Source organism: Zootoca vivipara, chromosome 1, assembly GCF_965207765.1.
Source record: "Zootoca vivipara chromosome 1, rZooViv2.hap1.1, whole genome shotgun sequence".
Lineage (NCBI taxonomy): Eukaryota > Metazoa > Chordata > Lepidosauria > Squamata > Lacertidae > Zootoca > Zootoca vivipara.
Window position 1 is genome coordinate 7,708,726 of NC_142582.1, and position 24,090 is coordinate 7,732,815.

Here is a 24,090-nt window from a genome sequence, read left to right on the forward strand (position 1 = left end):
CCCAACAGTTTGTATTTTCATCTGCATACTTTTACAAGTGTGCAGCTAGTAAGGGGTTTCATATAAGGGAGATAATTCCCTACGCTCTTGGTGGTGTTTTCTTAGCCAGGTCAACTTCTGACTGTGTATACTCTGCGTGAAGCGTACTTTAAAGGGCCGCTGTAAAACTGGGATATATGATTTAGATTAAGCAAGTTTCAATACCCAGTTTTCTCCTATATTTTTCTTATCATATATATATTATTTTCCAAAAGGAAGCTGCCCTAACCTTGAGGTGTATTACAGAGGAATAATGTAGAATGCAATATAGTAGTCTGTGCACCACCACAGCATCCCAACCTTTCCCACCACCACAGCATCCCAACCTTTCCCAACTATTGCAAATCTGCCCCTGGTTAAGGGATGAGGGGCAAGGAGGAGACTGCTCTGTGTATGTTCGAGGGTGCAGACATAAAAGTATTTGTCATGGTCCTATCTTTGTGTGTGTGGGTACATTTAAAAATAAGATTTTACTTTGGTGTGCCATCTAGTTTCATAAACTTATCCAGTTAGTTGGGGTGGAATTCTGGAAGAGGCCCAGCCTACCTGATTATTAATATCATGGGGTCTCACAGCATTTAACCTTTTACTTAAGTTTAACAGAAGACGATAACCATGTTTAGAAAATTATGTTAATCAAGATATTATATACACAGACACCATTCTTACAGTTTTGTTGTCGCATGTTTGTTCGGATTGTGTCTTGGCCTGATTTAACTGGGCATGATGTGGCGACCTACTTATTGAACCGAATTGGCCTTGTGTGGTAACTTCTAAATGCCCGCTGAAAACTTTTCTATTCCGTCATTAAGAGTAAAAAAAGGTAAAGGTAAAGGACCCCTAGACGGTTAAGTGCAGTCAAAGGTGACTATGGGGTTGCGACGCTCATCTCGCTTTCAGGCCAAGGGAGCCGGCGTTTGTCCACAGACAGCTTTCTGGGTCATGTGGCCAGCATGACTAAGCCGCTTCTGGCGCAATGGAACACTGTGACAGAAACCAGAGCGCACAGAAATGCCATTTAGCTTCCTGCCTATTTATCAACTTGCACTGGTTATGCTTTCGAACTGCTAGGTTCGCAGGAGCTGGGACAGAACAATGGGAGCTCACCCCGTCACGGGGATTTGAACCGTCGACACCTTCTGATCGGCAAGCCCAAGAAGCTCAGTGGTTCAGACCACAGAGTCACCCACTGTGTACATTAAGAGTACATCCCCCACAATGGTCTTTTGATACTTCATTTTTAATTTGTTTCTGCTTTTAACTTTTTGTAATTTTATTGTTCAGTTCTGGTTTTACTGTGTATTGTTGTAAACCACTGGTTTTTTTTGTTTGTTTGTTTGTTTAATGATACAGCAGGATGTAAATGAGGACTAAAAAGTCACAAGTGGAACCTGTCACAAAATGTTGCAGCATGGAGCGCTCCCATTCATTATTCCACAATGGTCTGCAGAAACCTTTCCCAGGATACTTTATTATATTCTCCTTTCCTAGTTTTTAGTTGTAGCCTCCTCCCCACCACCACACACCCAGTGAACACTAATTATGCCTAGTCCTCACTGTTTGGGGGTATTTGCCACCACCACCCAGCCGAATTTTTTATACTGGAGATCTTCAGAGGTTCCTCCAAGCCTACTGATACCTCCCTTTTGGCTACATAAGGATTAGCAGGATTGCTATTAGTATATACTGGTCCGTACTCCCAAGGTTGTGCAAATTTATATCCTCTATCAGCACTATTTTCATCCCATCTGCAAAGTCTAATGTTGAATCATGAGGCATTAATCGTACCAATTATTGCAATTACTTACAGCATCCACAAGATTTACCACAGATTTCGCGAAATTGTTCGTGTAAGCATGGGATGATCGGTGCTTTTTAAACTAGAAGAAAAATGTTAAATCATGATTCGATCAAGAGGTTTGCCTCCTGGCAATGCAAAGAACAAACAGCTGCTCTGCTAATCAGTGTTTTCCTCTTGAACTGCAAAAATTTATGGAATTCACAAGCATTTGTTTCATGAAAAAAAGGGGGAGGACTACTATAAAATAGTTAACTGCAACAACTTTCCCCCATAAATTTAAAATGCAGCATTAAAAATAGTTTAAAAGAAATTACATGATCAAGCTTTCTTTAGCGCCTCAGCCCTTGCTTTTTCCCCGCAGGACCAACTGCAGTCATCAGCAGTCGTTAACAGCCATCTACAGGTTTACCACTCCCATCAGCCCATCACCCATTCCCACCCACCCCCACCACCACCCTCTGTATATACATAAGGGTCTGACTCTTCTGTTTCAAGTGTATCTGAAGAAGTGTGCAAGCACACGAAAGCTCATACTAAAATAAAAACTTAGTTGGTCTTTAAGGTGCTACTGAAGGAATTTTTTTATTTTGCTTCGACTCAGACCAACATGGCTACCTACCTGTAACTTTCCCCCATCAGTTTCACTTTGAAAATATATTTATTTCCTGTAATTAGTGGCCCCATGTCTCCTGTGCATTTGCTCTCAATTCCGCCTTTAAGTGAAACAATACTATTGCAAGGCTGTGGGTCAGACTATCAAAACAGATTTATATATTTACTTGGAAAAATTTATACACCATTTAATCACAAAACTATATGAGCTGTGTACATAATAAAATTATTGATAAAAGCAGCTATTATTCGCAGTACGGTGAAAAAACAAGTGTGCATACTAAAACACAGATAAAATCAGTAAAGCGTTTAGAACGGAACATGATAACTAAATTATGTAGGCCTTAAGGGGTAGGGAACATTTTTGGCTCCACAGGCCAGATCCTTATCAGGATCAGTCTCAGGTGACCAATTTGATGGGAGGTCAGGGCCAGGGCAATCTGAACATAAAATCAGGAAGGTGACAATTTATCTTATTTTCCTTGGCCTGAGATGCATATTTTTAGAACCAACAATATTCTTGTGATTGTAATTTGTTTTAAACTATTTTTAATGCTGCATTTTAAATTGTTCTGAGCCACCTAGAGCTTTAAGGCAAAGGATGGGTAATAAATGAAGATAACAACAACAAAACAGGATTTATCACTTATCATCATTTATCATTTCTATCCTACCCCTCCTCCTGAAAGGTAGGATTTAAGTAACTGTAATAAATACTGGAAGCTGTATCACTAAATAACATTTGCAACAGACAATAAGTGTAAAAAAGAGGGTATATTGTAACTAAATTAGATAATAGAATTATTACAACCAGCTTACCATTTTATAGTCATTAACAATCATGAGCTCCAAGTATTTCATTTCTTCAAATATGCCACGGGAAACCTGAAGGATTTTAAAAGCTATAGTTGGATTCTTTAAAATGAATTTAGGGTTGCTTTATCACTTGCCATGCAATGATGTCCTGTGTACCTAAACCTGATGCAACTGAAACCTCTCAAGGGTTTAGGATTATATATTTTAATGACAGTATTTCTAACTATAATATATTCATTTCATTGGCATGTTGGTTCTTCTGATCTGTTCCATGGCCATTTTACAAATTATATCCATTGGAGTGGATCTTAAACCTTATTGAGAAGTCCCAACCTTAATCCCTGGCATCTTCAGTCAATAATACCTAAGGCAGTGGTTGCTGGTGCTCATTGGGACTAGTAAGGGGAAAGGTAGAGGGACCAACAGTTAGTGGAGAGCCAGCCAATTCTAGCTTTGTCCCCTATCCTTCTCCCTGCTACAAGAGCAACACCAAGGCTATCGGGGAGGAAGCTGACAGCCAGCGCTACCCCCTCCCCTGGGCGGGTTGCAAGTAAAAGGTCAGGCAAGTGCAAGCTGAAGACCAGGTTAATGGGGCATTGCCCCATTTGCCCCAACAGAGCAGCCTCCACTGTTAAGAGATGGGAAAGAACTCTGCCTGGAATCAGATACCAGTCAGGGTAGTACTGTTGATCTGACGTAATATAAGGCAGTTTCATTATGTTTAGTCATTACTGCATGGCAGTGCAAAACAGGGGTCTTCAACGTGGCATCCACACATGCCAGTGTGCCTGCCAGTACATTCAGTGGCACCCAGTGGAAGGTATCTTCTCAAAAAGACACATTACACAAGAGACTGCTCTTCCTGCTCACTTTCTGTTTGCTCTGGCTCGGCCTCTTCTACACTCAACACCCCTCCCTGCAACCTACCAACACTACACTGGATGTCAGGATTAGACACCAGGCATTTGATCATATCATTAGTGATTTACATTACAATTCAATTTGATCTCTGTATTCACACCTTCTTTTCTTTTGCATCTTTCAAAATGGTTTATTTGTTTCTGGGTTTTTCTGAACCCACAAAAATATGCGATTACAGACTGTACACTGGGTCTCTTCAATCTTTACTGGTAGGAAACAGCAAATCATCAATTTGAGTGCAGCTATATATTCAATGTAAGATAATTTTAGCTTATGCCTCTTTTCTCTTATGCCGGGAACATACATGAAGTGAATACATGTATTTGAACATCAAAGAAATTGTGTGATTGACACAGCATTACTGATAACACTCACAGCTCTCCTTCTTCTTTTCCGTCTTAGCCATTGCAACTCAGACAGGAAGGGCCATTCAGAAGTAGAGTCATAATCTATGGAAGAAAAATATAATAGCAAAGAAGTTTCAGCTTCATGCGATATTACCCATAGCTTTATCAAATTGGCCAATAAATCAATTTCCTGTGCACCTAACAGTTTGTGTCTCTTTTCCACCCCTGTATTGGCACTTCTCCTGTTTCTCCTCTCTGATGGACTCCATCCTTTGTTTCCCCAAGATTTGGTAACCTAGAGGTCTATTTCAAATCCGGCATTCTTAGCCATGTTGTGCAAGCAAACTGCGGTGCTCCTTGAAGAAATGGGCTGCCTAGATCTTCTTCTTTTTTTCTGGCCTTCAATGCAGGGCTGGCCTTACCACTACTGCTGCCTCAAATTGCAGGGGTCATATGTAGGGAACAGCAGATTAGCTTACAAAATCAGTTGTGCTGTCCCCCAAATTCTCTATCTTCGCCCTTTTAAAAAGGGCTAAAAACATGTCTGTTTAGACATCATTTTTGTTGTTTAATGTGCCTAGCTGACTATTTTATTTAGTGCCATTTACCAAAATTGTTCTCAGACACAGTTTCCCCATGTAGATCTTTCAAACTAGAAATCAAAAAGGGACAGATTCCTCCAGAGAATCAATATGGGTGGCACTACCAGAACCAGAGAGTAATTTACTACTGGGGTTTAACTACTGCACCCCTGACCAAAAAATTATATAGATAAAAAAGCTACACATTTTAAAATGCAACAGTTCCAAGAGCACTGGCAGAAATATTTTAAACAGCTGGAACGTGATTTCCTCATCTGTAGATGCCAATGAAACCCTAACATTTTCACAATTATGGTAAATATTAGATTGTCACTAAAAAAATTTAAAAAATTTTGAAAAAGAAAAGGGGTTATCTTAAGAAAGAAAGATCATCAACCATATTGCTTATGTCTACCTAGTTCTGCAGGGAATTGAGCATGTTGGTCTCATTCAGGCAGAGCCAGCCCACCCATAAGGCAGGGTGAGACAGCTGCGTCTGGTGACACCCCTGCAAGGCATCATCTACTTTCTGTTGCCCAGCTGGTTTCCCAAATCTAGGGGCAGAGAGGGACTGGTGCCCCCCTCCTGCTGAGTTGGCAAAGGGTGTGTGTGTTCCGCCACCCAGCTTTGGAGCCAAGCCAGGGAGGGGGGGGATCCCCCCTTCTGCCCAGCAGGGGCAGAAGCTCTTGTGGAGTTTGCCCGCCCCCCCCCCCATCATGGGGGTGGCAACGAAGTGCTTCACCTAAGGTGCTGAAACCCCTCAGGTCACCCCTGCATCCAGGCATTCTCATGGGAGAATAATGCATGGAGAGCGAGCAGAAGCATATTCACCAGACCAACCCTCCAAGTCCCCATATCCACAGACTCCACCTCCCACCTTTGCTCATTCAGAAGGACGGACTGACTGAAAGGAGAGTTTTCACATGTTTGGTTAAACATGCTTATAATCACCCCTACAATCAGGAACCCTGGTTGCATGAGGCTCTTAACCATAGGAAGGATTCTAAGTGTGCTCATCAAATGTGCAAATGATCCCTCTTCAGATCTTCTGCTCAATATGCCACACTCAGGGTTGGAAACAGTAAAGATGGAGGCACTGATGGAGACAGGCACAGTCCTGCTCTGCCTCCACATTTTATTTCTGCACACATTCAAAGAACATCTGAGGAGGGTTCTAATGCTGCAACATTCAAATACAGACTGCCACCAATTGTTTCAGCACTTGTTACAGCAGAAAGTTACATGATTTATAACTGACAAAGTCGTTGCACAGCATTAAATATCATTGCAACAGGAGATCAAAAGTTCCATACCAAGGTCTTCCAATTGCTTGGAAGTATTTGTTCCCAATGTCCTCTGGATGACATGTGGTCTACCTGTACTTCTCTGTAATGAAAGAGAAAAACAAGCCTGTCATTCTTGGGACAAATTTAAGCTCAAGGCATTCTAATTTATGGAATATTGTTTATAGGTATGAAGCTCCACCCTTTAAATTAACTAATATTGCAATAGCTTAACCAATTAATCCAAATGTGCAAAGCCACACTACTTGATATAGTGAGGAATTCAATGTCATGCCATTATTATTGTTCCGCCTGGGAAGCAGCAATGTGTGTGCTGATGAAACAATCTCCCCTCTCCTTCTGTCATGGAAGGAGCAGTGGGGGGAGGCACCAGATGGAGAACCCTTAAGAGAAGGCTCAGAGCCAGCGGACTGGAGGTGGGACGACAGTAAGTGGTCAGACGGAGAAGACTAGGAGGAGGAAGTTTCAGAAGCTGAAGAGGAAACAATGTTTAGTGAGCAGGAAGGGGCTGGGGCAGAGAGCCTCACATGGGGGGACCTATGTCTATTTTCCACACCACATCTTCAGATACAAGGGAATAGTCCTGATCCTCTGAAGTTTGCCTAAAGTCTATCTATTGAATCAGAGCTTCCCTGAAGCTGGATGCCTTCAAGGAAAAACTGCAATTCCATCTACACATATAGTAGTACTCATTCACAGTTAAGATTTTGAAATAGATGCAAATGCTCAGATTTAAAGTTATATTTCAATACAAAAGAAAGGGGCAGGGAAACAAAAATGGGAAGGTAATTATTTGCTTGATTAGATTTTGACCGATAAATAAAAATGGACACATATATGACTGAAGATCAGAAACATCTTGCCAGCAAGAATCCAGGTTTTAGAGACTTTTGTCATCTAAATGCAATGGCATTCATATTCATAGAATATGAATATTATTCTTTATTCTTTAAATAAGGTAATGAATATTCAAAGATAGTAAATGAAGTCAGTTGTACATAAATCAGATTGCAAACATATTACTGACCTACATAATTCTTATCTTCTATTCAAGCCTATCAATTAACAAATCAAAACAACACCTACATAGCTCAGTATTAACTTACCGTACTGTGAGTCAATTCCAAAGGCTCTATCAAATATAGGTAATAACTATCTTCAAACATACCACTAGAATATAAGAAAAAATATAGATTTAAGAGAATTAAGTCAAGGAAGCTATACCATAGTAGGCATTTACAGAATCACCATTATTGTTTCAGACTGGAATATCTGAGTACAGTACAGAGCCCATCAATTTATTTAATATAGTTATAAGACTGTTTAGGGCAAACTCCCAAAGAGACTTCCAAAAACATTAAGCAATATATAAAACATAATCTTAAAACCAGAAAAAATGAATAGTGATAACCATCAATAACATTAAAATAACATAATAAATAATAAAAATAAATAAAATATTGTCCAGTAGCACCTTAGAGACCAACTAAGTTTGTTCTGGGTATAAACTTTTGTGTGCATGCAGACTTCTTCAGATACACTGAAACAAAAGTCACCAGACCCTTATATATAGTGGGAGTGTTTATATACTAAAAACTATGGAGAGATCTGGTCTGAATAGAGATATTTGATTCTTGTCTCATTACACATGCTAAAGCTATTTTTGGTCATCTGCATACTACCCCTTGCTTTTTCCTGCAGGACAAATTGCAGTCATACCCATTGAGTCAATCACCCATCTCTTACTACCCTTCTGAGAAAAACCCCACCCCACCCTTCCACTATATATAAATAAGGGTCTGGTGACTTCTGTTTCAGTGAATCTGAAGCAGTGGTGCGTGCACACAAAAGCTTATACCCAGAACAAACCTAGTTGGTCTCTAAGGTGCTAACTGGACTATTTTTTAATTTTGTCTGCGTCAGACCAACACGGCTACCTACCTGAAATTAAAATAACACTCAGCTCCACAGAACCGTAGAATCAGAAACATAGTTAAAAGTATGGGTATCTGGGAAGATCCCCGCAGTTCATCCAAGCATTCACATCAGCTGCCCACCTTTGATTGAATTGGAAATGAATCTGAGGCTTCCCAAATAACCCCTTCCTGGCCACCCACCCTGTGCACCTTCTCTGCGAGCCCCTCATCTTCCTCCACAATTCCTTAAAGCATTCACTGGCTGTGAGGTGGCAGCCGGAGCATCAGAGGGGCTCATCAGGAGAGGGAGACTTTCCCCCCTCCCCCTCCCCACCATCCCATCCTGTAACTATGTTGCAACTACGTACGGTAAACTAGCAAGATTCCTGAATTGCAGGGGGTTCGACTGGATGATGCTTGGGATGCCTTCCAACTCTAAAGTTCTATGGTTCTGTGATAATAACAATACTTACTGGAGTCCATTGCATGTTGAAAGCGCAGCTTTGGAGTTCTCGACACCTCTGATGTTCCCATGATAGTAACAGTGTTCTCCTCCCTGAGGAATAAAATGGACAACTTCATTTAAGGTTTTTGCAATTTGTTTATAAAAGGGTTAGCGTTCACCTGGACTGTATAGAGAAAATGATCGCTTGGGTGTATGCATAAAGGCTATACAGGGCCAAAAAGCATGTATTCTTGAATTCCAGCATTTTTTAAGGAAAGTACAAGAAGCATGTATTTCTCCTAAATGAAAAAAAACAAAACAAAACAAAAAATGCTACACTGAATTAAAGCTGCAGTTCTAAACAGACTTAGTAGTGATTCAGCTAAAAATTTTGCTCAGTGAGCATGATTAGAATTTTTAAGAATTCAAACCTTTAACTAATGTTTTGAAGGAAAGCTCTTGAGGAATCATCAGTACTATATTCTAATGAACTATGGACATATCTGCTTCACTTATGATGTTTTAAGAGCCAAAATACCTACTAACATTTTTTATATATAATAATCTGTTATTCTTTTAAAAGGAGAGCACAATATTTACAGAGGAGTTAGAAATACAGTCAATTGACTAATAATCTAGGAGTCTGTGATTTAAGCAGTGCTTTTTGTCTGGGGGGACGCATACCCCTAAACTTTTTGTCCATTTACTGTATTTATTTTTCCCGATTTGAACTATAAAATGGTGATTTTTCTTGAGTCAAAATGAGAGTACTCCTAAACATTTTTTAAGGGAAAAAAGCATTGGATTTAAGTAATATGATCTGGATCTATTATATTTCTATCTGAAACCAGAGTTGCTATCTTCACTTTGTTTTCTAAAATCAATGAATAAAATAATGAATCACTGCCCCGTGAGAGGAAGAACAAAATAATGATTACTAGCTGATCAAGAAAGTAAATGACAAAACAAATTAACCAGATATGCAATGATGCACTTATTCTCTCTAGTCACTAAGGAACACAGGAAGAGCGTACTACTAACTCTACTCTGGCACAAAACCGTTAAGATAACAGAAGGCCCAAATGCTTCTGCAGTCAGCCAGTGCTTTCAATAAAATTGTATGCTATGGTCTACGCATTCCAAAAGGCTTATTGCAAAGGTCACAAAGAAGCAATTATACATTGGTCTTACAGCAATTATTTCTAAATTATTTCATCTCAGTTTCAAGCCTCCACATATGGGCAATTTAAATTTTAATTAAAAAAATTAATTCAAGTCTATCCTTAAATTAAATATTAAAGGACTATCTTTGACCTTCAGAGTAATAAATCAGTTCTGCATTTGGGGGATGTAATGATACCTGCTATGGAACAGACAATTTCAAGGTTCTTCTCAGTGCTTCCAAATCAATTGAGTCTGTAAATATCCTCAAGGAAATCTAGATCAAGTTACTGCAGCATGCAAAGATGGTGCAATTGCTGATTCAAAGGTTCTGTGTAAGACTCATGACTCAGCAATTCCAGAGCTGCTGATAATGCAAATAGTAGTCCCTTTAGCGTTGAGTAAGGGCCAGAAAGATGGGTTTTTTTAAAAAACAACAACAACTATTTTTTGTAAATTTGTTTGAAGGCCAATGAAATTGCTAGGCTCCCAGTTTTTCAGTCTTATTGCAGCTGTGAAACTCCCCACCGGAGTAGAAATCATATATCAAACAGATGGAAAGCTCTTAAATCTGAGCAGGCTGAAAGCAAAAAGTAAGGTTACCGTAACTTCCCTCATAGAGCTTCAGTATGCTGATGACAACGTAGTGTGCGCACGCTCAGAGGATGACCTCCAAACCATCCTAAATATCTTTGCAGAAGCTTATGAAAAGCTTGGCCTATCACTCAACATCCAAAAAACCAAGTGCTGCACCAACAAGTACAAAACAACCCCTCTGCAGCGCCACAAATCCAACTCAGTGGTGTAACATTGGAAAATGTTGATCACTTCTCCTCCCTAGGCAGTTACCTTTCCACAAGGGCCAACATTGATGCCGAAATCCAGCTTCGCCTGAGCTCTGCGAGTGCAGCTTTCTCCCGATTGAAGTGCAGAGTGTTTGAGGACCGGGACATTCGCAGGGAAACAAAAATGCTCGTTTACAAAGCTATTGTACTACCAACCTTACTATATGCTTGTGAAACATGGACCACTTATAAACGCCATCTCCAACTCCTCGAAAGATTCCATCAACTGTGTCTCCGAAAAAAATTACATATCACTTGGGAAGATAGGCGAACTAATACCAGTGTACTAGAAGAAGCAAAGATCACCAGTGTCGAAGCAATGATTCTTCAACATCAACTTCGTTGGACTGGTCATGTTGTGCAAATGCCTGATAGTCTTCCAAAGCAACTACTCTATTCTGAACTTAAAAATGGAAAGCGTAATGCTGGTGGTCAACAGAGGTTTAAAGACTGTCTCAAGGCAAATCTTTAAAAATGTAGTATAAACACTGGCAGCTGGGAAACACTGGCTTGCGAGCGCTCCAGTTGAACAGCCTTTACCAAAGGTGTCATGGGCTTTGAAGACACTCGATTTCAGGACGCAAGGGAGAAACGCGCTTGGCAAATCCACATCGTGATCAACTCCCGCCCGGAAACCCATGTCCCGACTGTGGAAGGGCGTGTGGATCCAGAATTGGCCTCCACAGTCACTTACGGACCCATTGTTAAAGCCGTGGAAGACAATCTTACTCAGATACGAGTGATTGCCAAAGAAGAAGAAGAAGAAGAAGAAGAAGAAGAAGAAGAAGAAGAAGAAGAAGAAGAAGAAGAAGAAGAAGAAGAAGAAGTGGTGCATATGAGGTAGTAGTACATACACCAAGCCCTTCCACAGTGCAACAGAGAAACATGAAACTGAGGGTGGCACAACATCTACATGCAGAGAAATGTGGAACGGTCCCAGAATTACCAAAACTTCCTCACCACACATAAAAGTTAACATCCAACTGTGAGATCCAATTATTTCAACACTGATTCCCTTTTGAACATTAGATGCATACCAGTACTCTAAAAAAAAAAAAACCATAGGATTTCCTGGTTTGGACATCGTCTATGCATGCATTGTGACTGAAGCAAGGGAATAAGCACACAAGCCCAAAGTTTCCCTCTGATCTCACATATACAGAAGCAAGGGGAGAGATAACATCTAAAGAGGCCCACAGTCTCAAGTCTCTCAAATCCTTATGGAAAGTTTTGAAGCACCATCACCTGCAAAGGACAATGGTAATGCCGATCTCTGTAGGTAAAGGCAGTATAATTATGACCCAAGGAGGCATGGTTCCATGCAAGCAGCCAGACTGAGAGCACTGCAATGAGGTAGGCAACGTAGTTTTATGTTCCACTAATCCTAACTGATATGCTATCCTTTAAATATTTTTAACAGTACAGAAATGGGTAAAGTTAGAATACCAACTTCTACACTTTTGCACAGAACTTGAACAGATGAGAATTAGTAGAAATCTGCAAACATTTACGATATGTTTAAGATATGCCCTATTTAATGCTGTAAGTTCCATCAACCATAAAATGCATGATCTATGGTTTCAGCAATGACCACTCCACACATCAAATGGGGGCGACCTTTGCGTGGTCGCGTGCAGCCCCCTGGTCCCATAAAGCGACTCCCTGGTAGTTCGGGGCTGACACTGCCTTTCCAGGCAGGATGCCAGGGGTCTCCGCCTACCCCAGCCTAGCGTCTGATCCTGCCTGGGGAGGTGTTGCCAGGGGACTGGCCAGATAAGGGGAGGGACTTTCCAGCTCACACAATAGAATTTGAATCTTACCTCCAAGCACCAGTTGGCTCCAGAGCTTTGTTTTATGGTTTAAGTTCCATAAACCATAAAATGCATGATCTATGGTTTCAGCAATGAATATACATCAGGTGGCTACAGTAATTTTGTTAATGCTTGGCATAGGAAATTTCATTCAATACACCTCTATTAATTTAATGGCAGACAGGGCAGTATGATTAAATATAGCTCCTCTAAAACAAAAATAATTACATGTTTGTTAAGTGGTTCCCAACTGCCAAGTGCATACAATCTGTAATTATTATATTACAGGCGACAACCATTTTAGGCACGTCAAATTGACGCAAGTTCGCCAACGTGCAGGTCCTTTTGAACCTGGAAGAAGGTGCAACGGGGGGAGTAATGGAGGCATGGTGTGCTTATATGTTCTCCACCAACGCACATGGGGACCGGGAGCAGAACCCCCACAAGACAATGAAATTAAAGATATTCAGCATGTTTATCCCTCCCATACTGAACAAAATAATGCATCAGCCAAAAAATGACTGAGGTATTACACTAATCTCTTTTGACAGTGTGCTTTGAATTTTTATGTTTTAACAAAAAATTGTCAGGTTCTGATGGTGACTTCAAACCCCAAATCTATTACAAACTCCCTCCCCTTCTACCACTAGTCCTCTCTAAGATGATGAGTATCATTCTAGATATTTTTAAATATGACCTGACTGGCAAAGGAGTTCTCCTCCTCCAGCTGACAATTTATACATGTGAAAGAGAATGCCAATACACATTTAAGTCCACAGAAAGTTTTTAAACATACTTCATGAGTTCATCAAATGTTTCAGCATCTACTAGTTATTCTATCTATTGCAGTATGCTTCTGGACAATGCATGGTGCTTTTTGGTGATGTGGTATCTGTAAGTGTGCTAACAGAAATGACCCTGTTATAGATGTCACTACAGGAAATGAACTTCAAAAACTGCCTAGAGTTTGAAATGTGCAAGGAAAAGGGGGGAGAACCATGCAGAGGATATACTGGTAAATGTTCACTCTTTGGCCAGGATAAAATATTTCTACAGTACCTTTGAATATTGTGGCTTTCCTTCTTCATAATGAATCTCCACATAATCAGAGGATAATAAATCACTAAAAAGAAATGAGAGAAAATATATATAGTGCTTTAAACAATACTACTGTATTTTTTTCTATGAAAATTAAGATTAGATTGATTCAACTATGGTTTTGTTTTAGCATTACATACACCCAACTGAACAATTTTCTCTTAAGAAACACATGTATGTAAACAAATATTATTTAAAATTACATTTTATTTATTCATTCATTCATTCATTTATTCCCTGCCTTTTTCCCTGACAGGACACCTTTTTTTTTACAAGAAATCCTAAAAACAAAGAAAAAACAATCATTCTAAAAAGTAAATATTAATAGAATTAAAACTTGTTTAAAACATACAAATAATTACAATAAAAACAATAAGAAAAAAGCTTTCATATGCTGCTTTTTATGTTTTTGAATGCTCAGGACAACATATCAAAAGCAACGTTAGAGGACAACAATGAAACCAATACACCAAATTAGAAAAGAGAAGAGTTTAAAAAGTTAAATATATCAGATAACCCTGGGAGGCAAAAGCCTGCTAGAAAGGAAATTCTCAACTAAGAGGCAGAAGGCTACCAAGATGGGGACAGATATCAGCCCAGAAAAATAAAAGAAATGGCAGAACTGTTAAAGAGGATGGTGGATACTACCAAGGCTGTGGGGAAACACAAGCTAAAAAAATGTATTGACTCGTGAAAACATTGTTTTATCAATATCTCTAACAGAACATGAGGATCAGTCACTAGATTAGAGGTTGGAAGAAAAAGGCTTATACCACACTCACAGAATACAAAGGGGATCAACTCAATAGCCATGAAAAATCTTGGCTGTGAGCCCTGGAAGACCTGCTCCCTGCCTTTCCCACCTGGCTTTGGAGGGCAGGGCCCTCACTGGCTCTAGTTACAAAAGCTGAGGCTGCTGAAGAGACCATCTTGGCTGTCTCTTAGGGCTTATTCACACTTACCTTTTGCCCTGTGCTTTCCAGGCACAGGACTGTGCTTTAAAGCTCTGTGTCCAAGCATTCTTTTTTTCGCCTCCCTGCGATAATCCACTCTTTAAAGCTGAAGTACAACAAACAGCAAGCTGAGTTTTCTGTGGATTGCCGTTTCCTTCAATTCAGCTTTAAAGAGCAGGTTTATGCAGGGAAAGCTCTGGGGTGAAAAAAGGGTGCTCACAGAGCTTTAAAGCACATATCTTGCCAAAAAAAAGCATGGAGGAAAGCTAAGTGTGGATAAGCCCTTAGTACAGACCAAGGTCATTGAGCCTGAGCTTCCACAGCCACCACCCACCATAAACCACCAATGGCAGGATTGGCAGCAACAGCAGCATATATGTTCTATGCTTGTGATATTTTATCCTCTTGCTAATTATGCTGCTTTAAATGTGCATTTTATATTTGACTTCATTTAGTAATGTTTTCATTTGAAATGTTTAAGAATTTTTTGTTAATTTTGCTGCATTAAATGTGCATTCTACCTCCTTTGTAATGTTTTATTTTAAAATCATTTAGGTAATATATCAGCTTCTTGTCAATTATGTTGCTTGAAATGCATACTTTACATGTGACTTTCTTCAGATCCTTGCAAGCTGCTCTGAGAACCTTTTCTCTCTCTTTGTTTTTAATTTTAAAAAACTTTATTGAGATTTTAATTAAAACATATCAAATCATAACAAAACAAATTGAAACAAATCAACTCAAAATATAAAAGTTCATACAGATATCATACTTCCAAATTTACATCTGAAAAGTAATTGATATCTAATACATAATTCGACTAAACCTTCCTGTCTAGTCTTTTCCTCTATAACATCCAAATAAAAAACACACACCTAATATTTCTCTTAAACATATGTAACAGATAAATTTTCCTCTTTTTCCATGTACTTCCTCTTGCCTTGATCTTGGTCTCTTTAAGCTTTTGATAAATTACTGCTTCCCTCACCCAATGTTTCACCTGTGTTTCCTTTTGTTTTATAATCTTTACCTACAGTACTGGTTTCTAGAAATAAATCCAGGATTTTAATGTGGGACATTGTTGCTTCATATAATTTCCGATTTTCCCCCAATTTTGTTCAAAATTTTGTTTACTGCCGCCTCTAATCGAATTGGTTAATTTTGCTAAATCTACATATCCAAATAATTTTTCCTGCCACTCATCAATTTTTGGTATATCTTGTCTTTTCCAATACGTGGCTATTAATATTCTTGCGGCTGCAGTTGCATATAAGAATATTTTTTGATCCTGTTTTTTTAATTCCGTCATCTACCATTCCTAACAAAAAATTTTCAGGATTCTTTTTTACATTATACTTCAATATTTTTTTAAATTTCTTCAAAGATCTGATTCCAATTTTTTTTATCACATTGCCACCACATATGAACAAATGTCCCTATTTCTTTTTGACACCTCCAGCACAGATTATTTTTTGTCTTATACATTTTGTGAATCTTAACTGGTGTTATATACCACCTATGAAACATTTTAATCATATTTTCCTTGATTCCTTCCGAGGCTGTAGATTTCCAAGAGACTTCCCATAGTTTTTCCCATTGTTCTACTCGAATCACTTTTCCAAAATCCGGTGCCCATTTAATCATAGTTTCTTTTGTTAACTCATCTTTCTCAATAGGATAAAATTGCTTCAAATAAATAACAAACATTTTTACAGGAGTGCAGCTACAGGATATTGTTGCAAAGCTTCCCTACCCTTGAAAAAACTGATAAGAATCCTTAAAGGAAGAGGGGACAATTCACCTGTGCAAAGAAACACAGCAAATGAACACTGAGTGTTCCCTGCAGTATAAATAGTGTCCCTCCAACTACCCTCAACAGGTCATAACACCATTCTGCTAGTGTGATAGATTATTGCCCTATCTAATTTTTGAAAATAAATACTGTAACAATTTTTAAAAGTGTGTGTTTGTGCACTAAAGTGCCCTCCTCCACAATTTCCTTTAAAGGAACCTTAAAAAGCCCTTCTTACCTCTGATTTCTTCCTGTCATCTTATGTGCTGACTTTTCCCATCTCTAGAATAAAGCAACTCTTATCCAGCAAAACTCCAGTTTTTCACCTGCTTTGCACCTTTCTAATGCACACATTTTTTATGGTGACAGTAGATAATGCTAAGCATGACTCTGAATGTCATTTCATTGACCATGCTGGAACAGAGAAGTTAGGTGTTGGAACCTAAATAACTTCTAGTTCCGCTAAAATGCAACTCCTGAGACAAATTTATCAGTATGTGAAAGATGTGCTAGTATGTGAGTCCACATTTTAAAATAATTTAACTGGCTGCAAATCCAGTAAGTTTCATAAATATTATTTTCTCGCTCCAAAAGCAGTCATGCTACTAACAAAATAATCAAAAACAGATCTTAACTGAACTTCAGTAAGAGAATGGTGCTTCTGTACAGCTGACAAATATTTGCGCTGATGCATTCTCGTTTAAAATGGGTGAAATAAGCAAGGACCATGGAAGCTGACCATGCTTTTTTTGGCCACAGTCTGCACTTAAATTATTTCAATTACTTCTACTTTTACTTCAGGTTTTTTTTTCATAAATCGCCTTTAATCCTGTCCATCATGACTAATAAAACCTAGGAGGAAGGGATTTACTGGATGCAGCAGTTAATGCCTCACTATGGGAGGGAGTTATACTCACGGCCTTGAAAGAGGTTGTCCTCTTGCCATGATCCAGCAATTTAAGAAAACTACTGTTCAGTCTCTAATATTCTCTTAATGGCTGAGGGGATCGAAAGAGTGCCAGTCAACCAGCTGCAGATATGCTTCGAATAAGCAAATTATCTAGACCCACTTCATTCTGGTTTCAGGCCCGGTTTTGAATCAATACTGAGGAGGAGTGATGAGCATAGCTGCCAAGTTTTCCCTTTTCTCACGAGGAAGCCTATTCAGCATAAGGGAATTTCCCTTAAAAAAAGGGATGACTTGGCAGCTATGGTGATGAGCAAGAGGTAAGGGAAGCATGAGAGACTTCAAGGGCAGAAAAAGGGCAGGAGTGGGGAGGGCAAGAAGCCTTCCCACTTCTAAACCCACTCATAACATTTCGCAGATCTTACCTTGTTATGGTCACTACCAAAAATTGCAATTATCTGAAGTCCAGAATGCTATGGCCAGGTGCCAGGCTTGGGTCTGGGTTTGCAGATACAACCCATAGTTACATCCCATTTGGATTACTATAGCATGCTCTACATGGGACTGCTCAGAAACTTCAACTCTCTGAAAGGGCTACAGCCAAAGCGTTGACCAGGGATGGTTACAGGAAGCATATGACATCCTTGTAGTAACAGCTCTACTGGCTATCGGTCTGTTTCCGAGCACAATTACAAGTGCCAGTTATGACCTATAATGCCCTACACAGCTTGGGTTCAAGCTATCTGAAAGACCATATTCCCTCATATGGGTTCTGAGATCTTGGGAGGGAGGCCCTTCTCTCAGTCCCACCATCCTCACAGGGACACTTGGTAGGGATGCAGAAGAAGGCCTCCTCGGTGGCTGCTCCCCAACTTTGGAACTCCCTCCCCTAGATAATTTAAACTGGCTCCCCAATTCTCGTCCTCCTGTCGGCTGGTGAAGTCCTTCTTGTTCCAACAGGCTTTGGGGAACTGACTGCTTTTAACAAGGGGGCTGGTGGCATGCTGTTTTTGTTGTGATAGTTTTGATTCTATTAATGTTTAATTGTTTCTTAATTAATTGTATTGCTTTTTTCTATGTTTTTTGCTGTTCTTATTTTATCTCTAAGCCACCTTGAGTCCTTGTCAGGGGGGAAAGGCAGGGGATAAATATATATATAATAATAACAATACATGTACTTCTTTGCAGCCTAGCACAGGTACACATAAGAACCTAAGAAGAACCTGCTGGATCAGGCCAATGGTCCATCTAGCCCAGCCCTCTCCTCTCCTGTGGTTTCCAGCAGTTGGTATTCAACTGTGGAGGCAGAGCTGAGCCATCATGGTTAGTAGCCTTCGATAGACATATCCTCCACAGATTTTGTCTCTTTTAAAGGGTTTCAATGGTCAAACAGTATTTCAGGAAATGACTGCAGAGCCTCCCCATTTCTTGAAATTAAAATAGCTCAAGGCTAATAATACAAAAGGAAGAAAAAGGGGACATAAACATGGACTTACTTATTCAGGGAGAGGTCAAGAATAAATTCAGATCCAAAGGCTTCAATCTGGAAACTTGCCTGAGCCAGATGCACAGCCTGAAGACAAGGAGGGAAGTGGGAGAAGGCGAGAAACACACAAAAGTTATTCTGTTAGTTTGCCAAATTATTCATAGCACACCAGCTCATGCACAAACTGTGGAATCCTAACCATGGATACTTTGCACTATATTCTTCCTCTGCTTGATGTGATTTTGTATGAAAATTGTAAACTTCTGGCGTGTATAACATGCATTAAATATTTTGACATTGTTATTTGTTTTTTTTGTTTTTTGTAAACCACCCTGAGATTGTTGTGTATAGGGTGGTGTATAAATTTAATAAATAAATAAATAAATAAAATATATACTCGGAAATATACACAACTTGTTTCAATGAGTTGCGATTGTAGCCTAAGGGTAGGCTGGGTCTGCTGAGTTCAATGCTGGAGATTCCCTTGAAGGCCCCCCCGAGCTTGTACCTGAGGAGGAACCCCTGAAACAAGTCATCCAACAGAAGCCCCCCAACACATACCACCAGAACCACTGTAAAATGGTGCCTCAAAGTCCCATGCTAGGCAAGTGATCCATGAGGATGCCATCGTTGATAGTATCGAAAACCACTGAAATGTCCAGCTGAACTAACAGTTCTACATTTCCTGGTTCCCAGCATAGATCACTCACCAGAGCATCCAAACCCATAAGTGGGTCTGAAGTCAAACTCAAATGGCTGAAAACTCAATATAACGTCAAAATGAAATACAAACGGAGTTGGCTGCCATCTACATAGTCTCCTCCTTGAAATATTTGATAAGAATAACCATTAATGTTGACGGCAATCAATGAGAAGTTGGGGGTGTTGTCAGAGGAAGAAGACAAGCCTGGCATGAAAGTCTGAAACAAGGATTAAGGGGGAGCCAAGGTTAGAACCAGGACTTTTCAGATGCAGTGTCCTTCAGCAAGCTGCAGTTCTTTGAAGGAGCTAGAGCCAGTCCCTGGTCCATCCTGTGTGGGTCCAAGGACACTGGAGCCCACCTCCTCTCCCCAAACCCTGGAGAGATACCCCTGCTGCCAGACTCTCATGGCTGGTCCACAAACGCCTTGGGAATCAACAGAACTCTGAGGAGCATTCTTCACAGCTAGAACCCCAATTAATCTGAAGAAACCAACAGAGGCTGAAGAAGGCACCAGCCTTTTAACTAGCCAAGAAGCAGTACCCAAGGTCAGGCCCCCAGCCAATGTCTACCCAGCCCTGTTATAAAACTTAGCTAGTTGCTCCAGGACCTTGCAGAGATAACTTGGATGACCTGGCTTCAACAGCAGGAACATTACCTGTGGTCCTGAATCCATACCTTGATCTCTTCCAGGTGCTTTCCCCACCCCCACTAAAATATGGCTTGAAAGAAGCATTCTGTTTTAGCCAAAAGAGCAGGTTGTGGGGATGGGGTACCTGACGTAGTCTGGTGAAAAATTGTGCCCACAAACCCCACAATGTTAGGGACCCCTGCCTTACTAGCTAAACAGTAGCATATAAACTTTGTAGTAAGTATGCAAATAAAATAAATAAATAAATAAATAAATAAATAAATAAATAAAAGTACCTAAAAAATACAGCTCTAGAAGTTTCATGGTGACAAAATGATTTCAAATACTCTGGCTGTGTAAATAACATGAACCCCGAAGAAATTATATGCCACTACGACTTCTTCCTATGAAATACACAGTTATACTCCACCCTACCATTAAGAATTTTTTATAGTTCATCTTTCCCATATGATGAATTTGACAGCTTTTTTTTTAAGGTAACTATGTAGTTAATGTGGCAAAGCCTTATTTTAGCCCTTAATTGTTTCAGAATCCCTTTTTAAATAATTCATTATTCTACAGTAGTTTGCTGCTTATGTTGAACCGGCAATCCTATTAAAACAATCAACAGAGTTTGTAAGCAAAGCAGGATAACCTCTTTGTTTATCTGAGGTTGTGGCATACCCAATGAAGACTATTAGCCTTCTTAACATTCAGGGCACTTAATACTCTCACTACAGGCATTCCAACTGCTATAGCCAAAAATAATCATCACTGACTGTAATCCAACTATGTATTTACACAGCAGCTGGAACTGCACATGCAAAGCCCTTTTGAAAGGTCTACCCTGCTCCCATCTCCTAAAACTGAGATGTGCAATCACACAGGCAGACAGCCCCAATGGTTGGCTCTAGGAGAGGACTGGAACTACATGTAAAGCACTAGTTTGAATACACAGTTTGGCATCTAGCTAGGGACTCTGCTTTCAAGTGCATATATAACCCATAGCCACAGCTAACATGAGTTTGACCAAACTGCGTGAGACAGTGGAAGACAGGAGTGCCTGGCGAGCTCTGGTCCATGGGGTCACGAAGAGTCGGACACGACTAAACCAGTGTGGTGTAGAGGTCAAGAGCGGTAGACTCGTAATCTGGGGAACCGGGTTCGCGTCTCCGTTCCTCCACATGCAGCTGCTGGGTGACCTTGGGCTAGTGACACTTCTCTGAAGTCTCTCAGCCTCACTCACCTCACAGAGTATTTGTTGTAGGGGAGGAAGGGAAAGGAGATTGTGAGCCGCTTTGAGAGTCCTTCGGGTAGCGATAAAGCGGGATATCAAATCCAAACTTTTCTAATCAACAACAGCCAGAGCACAACAAAGAAACAGATTTCAGTAAGTATGGTCTCCATTCATTTTGTATTGTCAAATAAATTATTGCCTCCCAAAAGTTCAATATTGTTTTGATATATTTTAAATTGATAAACTCTTTTTTATTTCTGTTATATATTAATGTAGATCGTGAAGCTGAGGCTCCAATACTTTGGCCACCGCATGAGAAGAAAATACTCCCTGGAAAAGACTCTGATGTTGGGAAAGATTGAGGGCACAAGGAGAAGGGGATGACAGAGGATGAGATAGTTGGACAGTGTTCTCGAAGCTACCAACGTGAGTTTGACCAAACTGCGGGAGGCAGTGCAAGACAGGAGTGCCTGGCGTGCTCTGGTCCATGGGGTCATGAAGAGTCAGACATGACTAAACAACTAAACAACAACAACATATTAATGTGAATATAATAGCTACCGGTATATTTCCCTTAAAATTGCTTCAAAGAATACACTATGTCAATTCTGAAAAGACTAACAATGCTACCTTAAGTAATAGCTTATTAACTATATAACTCATTTTCTCCTGTCCCCGCTCCTTTACAATGTTGGAATTCCTTTATTTTCCTTTCCTTTTATCTTTCTTGAGGCAAAGATATAATGCACATGGGAACCAACTACAACTAACAGTATTGTGAAGAATGTTCTGATTGTAATTAATAAATAAAAATAACATGATATGTAGCTGGTTTAGCCTGGTTTCCTGATATTTTCTCAAGCTATCTTTGAAGCAATCTTACCTGTGTAAACAAGATGCAATGCAATCTCGCTACCCCTTGGTCCCTTTGGCATGGTGCAATTTGGAAGATTACTAACTACATTCTTATTATCCGAGACCGCTGGGAAAAGTTACCCAGAGATTTGGTCTAAGGTGTCATCAGTTTACTGATGATATTCAGCTCAGTCTCTCATTTTCATCACCCAGTCCTGCAGAGGCAGTGAAGTTGTAAATTATGTCTGCTGGGAGTACTGAAATTGGTGGGTGAACAAATGGATTTACGATAATCCAGACAAGATGGAATTACTACTATTAATTGACGGTACTGGTTATACTGAAAGTGGTGCTCAGCCTATATTCCAGATAGTGTTGCACAGCCCCTGAAGCAACAGGTCTGCAGCATCAAGGTAATCTTGGATGTGTCGCGCACAGTTGACAACACTGGAGTGCTTTTTAACCAACTACATCTGATTTGCCAACTGTGTTGTTTCCTGGATAAATAGATCTAGCCTCAGTTGTTCATATCCAAGACATTAAAATACACTAACTGAATGACACAACCTCTCTCTCTCTCTCTCTCTCTCTCTCACACACACACACACACACACAAATGTGGAATTTCCTAAGGAAAGCTTGTTCAGAAAGCTGTGACTAGACTAATTTCTAGAGCTGGTATGCCAAACTATATTAGTCAATTTTGTTCCAACTTCACTGGCTTCCAGCTAGTTTTGTGGCTCAGAACCAGGAAACATGAATTGTCTCCTCCCATATGAACCTGTTGGAAATTCATCTTCAGTTTCTTAAGGTTTTCTCATGGTCCCTTTGCCAAAGGAGGTGTAGATAGCGGACCATGAAAAGGGGCATTTTCAGTTGTGGAGCCTAAGCTATGAAATAGCCTCCCCAAAAAATCCCTCTGGCCTCCTCCTTGCCAGCTTTTCAGCAGACTTTGAACATCATTTTACTCTGGCATTTTTTAGTCAGAGCCTCCGTCATCTTTTTCATTTTCTATTGTTGATATGGCTTTCATCATAATGTTTTAACTGCCCTTTCACCTACCAGCTATGATAATTTATTTTATTTGCTTGTTCCTGATGTATTTATATGTTATACTGCTGTTTGATTTCACGTTTGTGTTGATTTTAACTTGTTATGTAATTTATATTTGTATTTGATAAGCTGTCTTGAGTACATTTGGGCACTATGAAAGATCCTACCTCACTGTTTAAACTACCACCAGATCCAAACAGCCCTACAGTTCCATAGTTCTATGTATGCAGCCTCTATGAAGGCACATATTGTTCTGCCTTGATCATGAGTTCAAGAGACACAGCAAGGTTCAGCAGTGTAGCATAAGATGATAGCAGGTACTCAAGCATTTCTGTGTTAGCAACAATGTGTGGGGCCAATCTCAGTCCTTATGTACTCTAGGCAGGGATGCACAGATCACTGTATTTCCCATCCACATCAATTATGAATGTCTTTTGTGTTTCATTTCTACATTAATTTGTTGTTGTTAATCTATGTGTTCTGAGTTTTAGTGTATGCATTTCTAAACATTTTTTATCCTAAAATACATATTTTAGAACTTATTTTGAATTATTTTTGAGCTATAAACTGTATCGCAAAATTCAGAGAAGTGCAAAATGCAAAGAATAGCAGAATTACATTATGATCCACACTTTCATTCAGGAGGCGCAGATCAGATTATTTCGTATTGAAATTCACAGAAATGGAATTCCTCAAGCATCCCTACTCCTGCGTGCAATGCTCTACCCTGTTCCTGAGGAGTGAAAATCCTTAGAGGAAGAGACTTCTGGTTTGAGCCT

At 39.8% G+C, this 24,090-nt stretch overlaps 1 protein-coding gene across 7 annotated transcripts in view; it reads right to left on the bottom strand.

Annotated features, from left to right (window-relative positions):
• ADAM23 (ADAM metallopeptidase domain 23) overlaps window positions 1–24,090 on the bottom strand; it is a 66,673-nt gene that overhangs the window by 35,607 nt on the left and 6,976 nt on the right. For 6 of the 7 annotated variants that reach the window (XM_035138083.3, XM_035138073.3, XM_035138047.3 and 3 more), the window contains exons 3-10: window positions 18,846–18,922; window positions 13,659–13,722; window positions 8,811–8,893; window positions 7,528–7,591; window positions 6,431–6,503; window positions 4,565–4,638; window positions 3,272–3,337; window positions 1,848–1,919 (exon numbers count right to left, since the gene is read on the bottom strand). In XM_035138083.3, the coding sequence (XP_034993974.3) occupies window positions 1,848–1,919; window positions 3,272–3,337; window positions 4,565–4,638; window positions 6,431–6,503; window positions 7,528–7,591; window positions 8,811–8,893; window positions 13,659–13,722; window positions 18,846–18,922 (573 nt within the window). Of the gene's footprint in view, window positions 1–1,847; window positions 1,920–3,271; window positions 3,338–4,564; window positions 4,639–6,430; window positions 6,504–7,527; window positions 7,592–8,810; window positions 8,894–13,658; window positions 13,723–18,845; window positions 18,923–19,545; window positions 19,756–24,090 lie in introns of all 7 variants that reach the window. The other variant, XM_088675985.1, reaches the window with a different exon arrangement.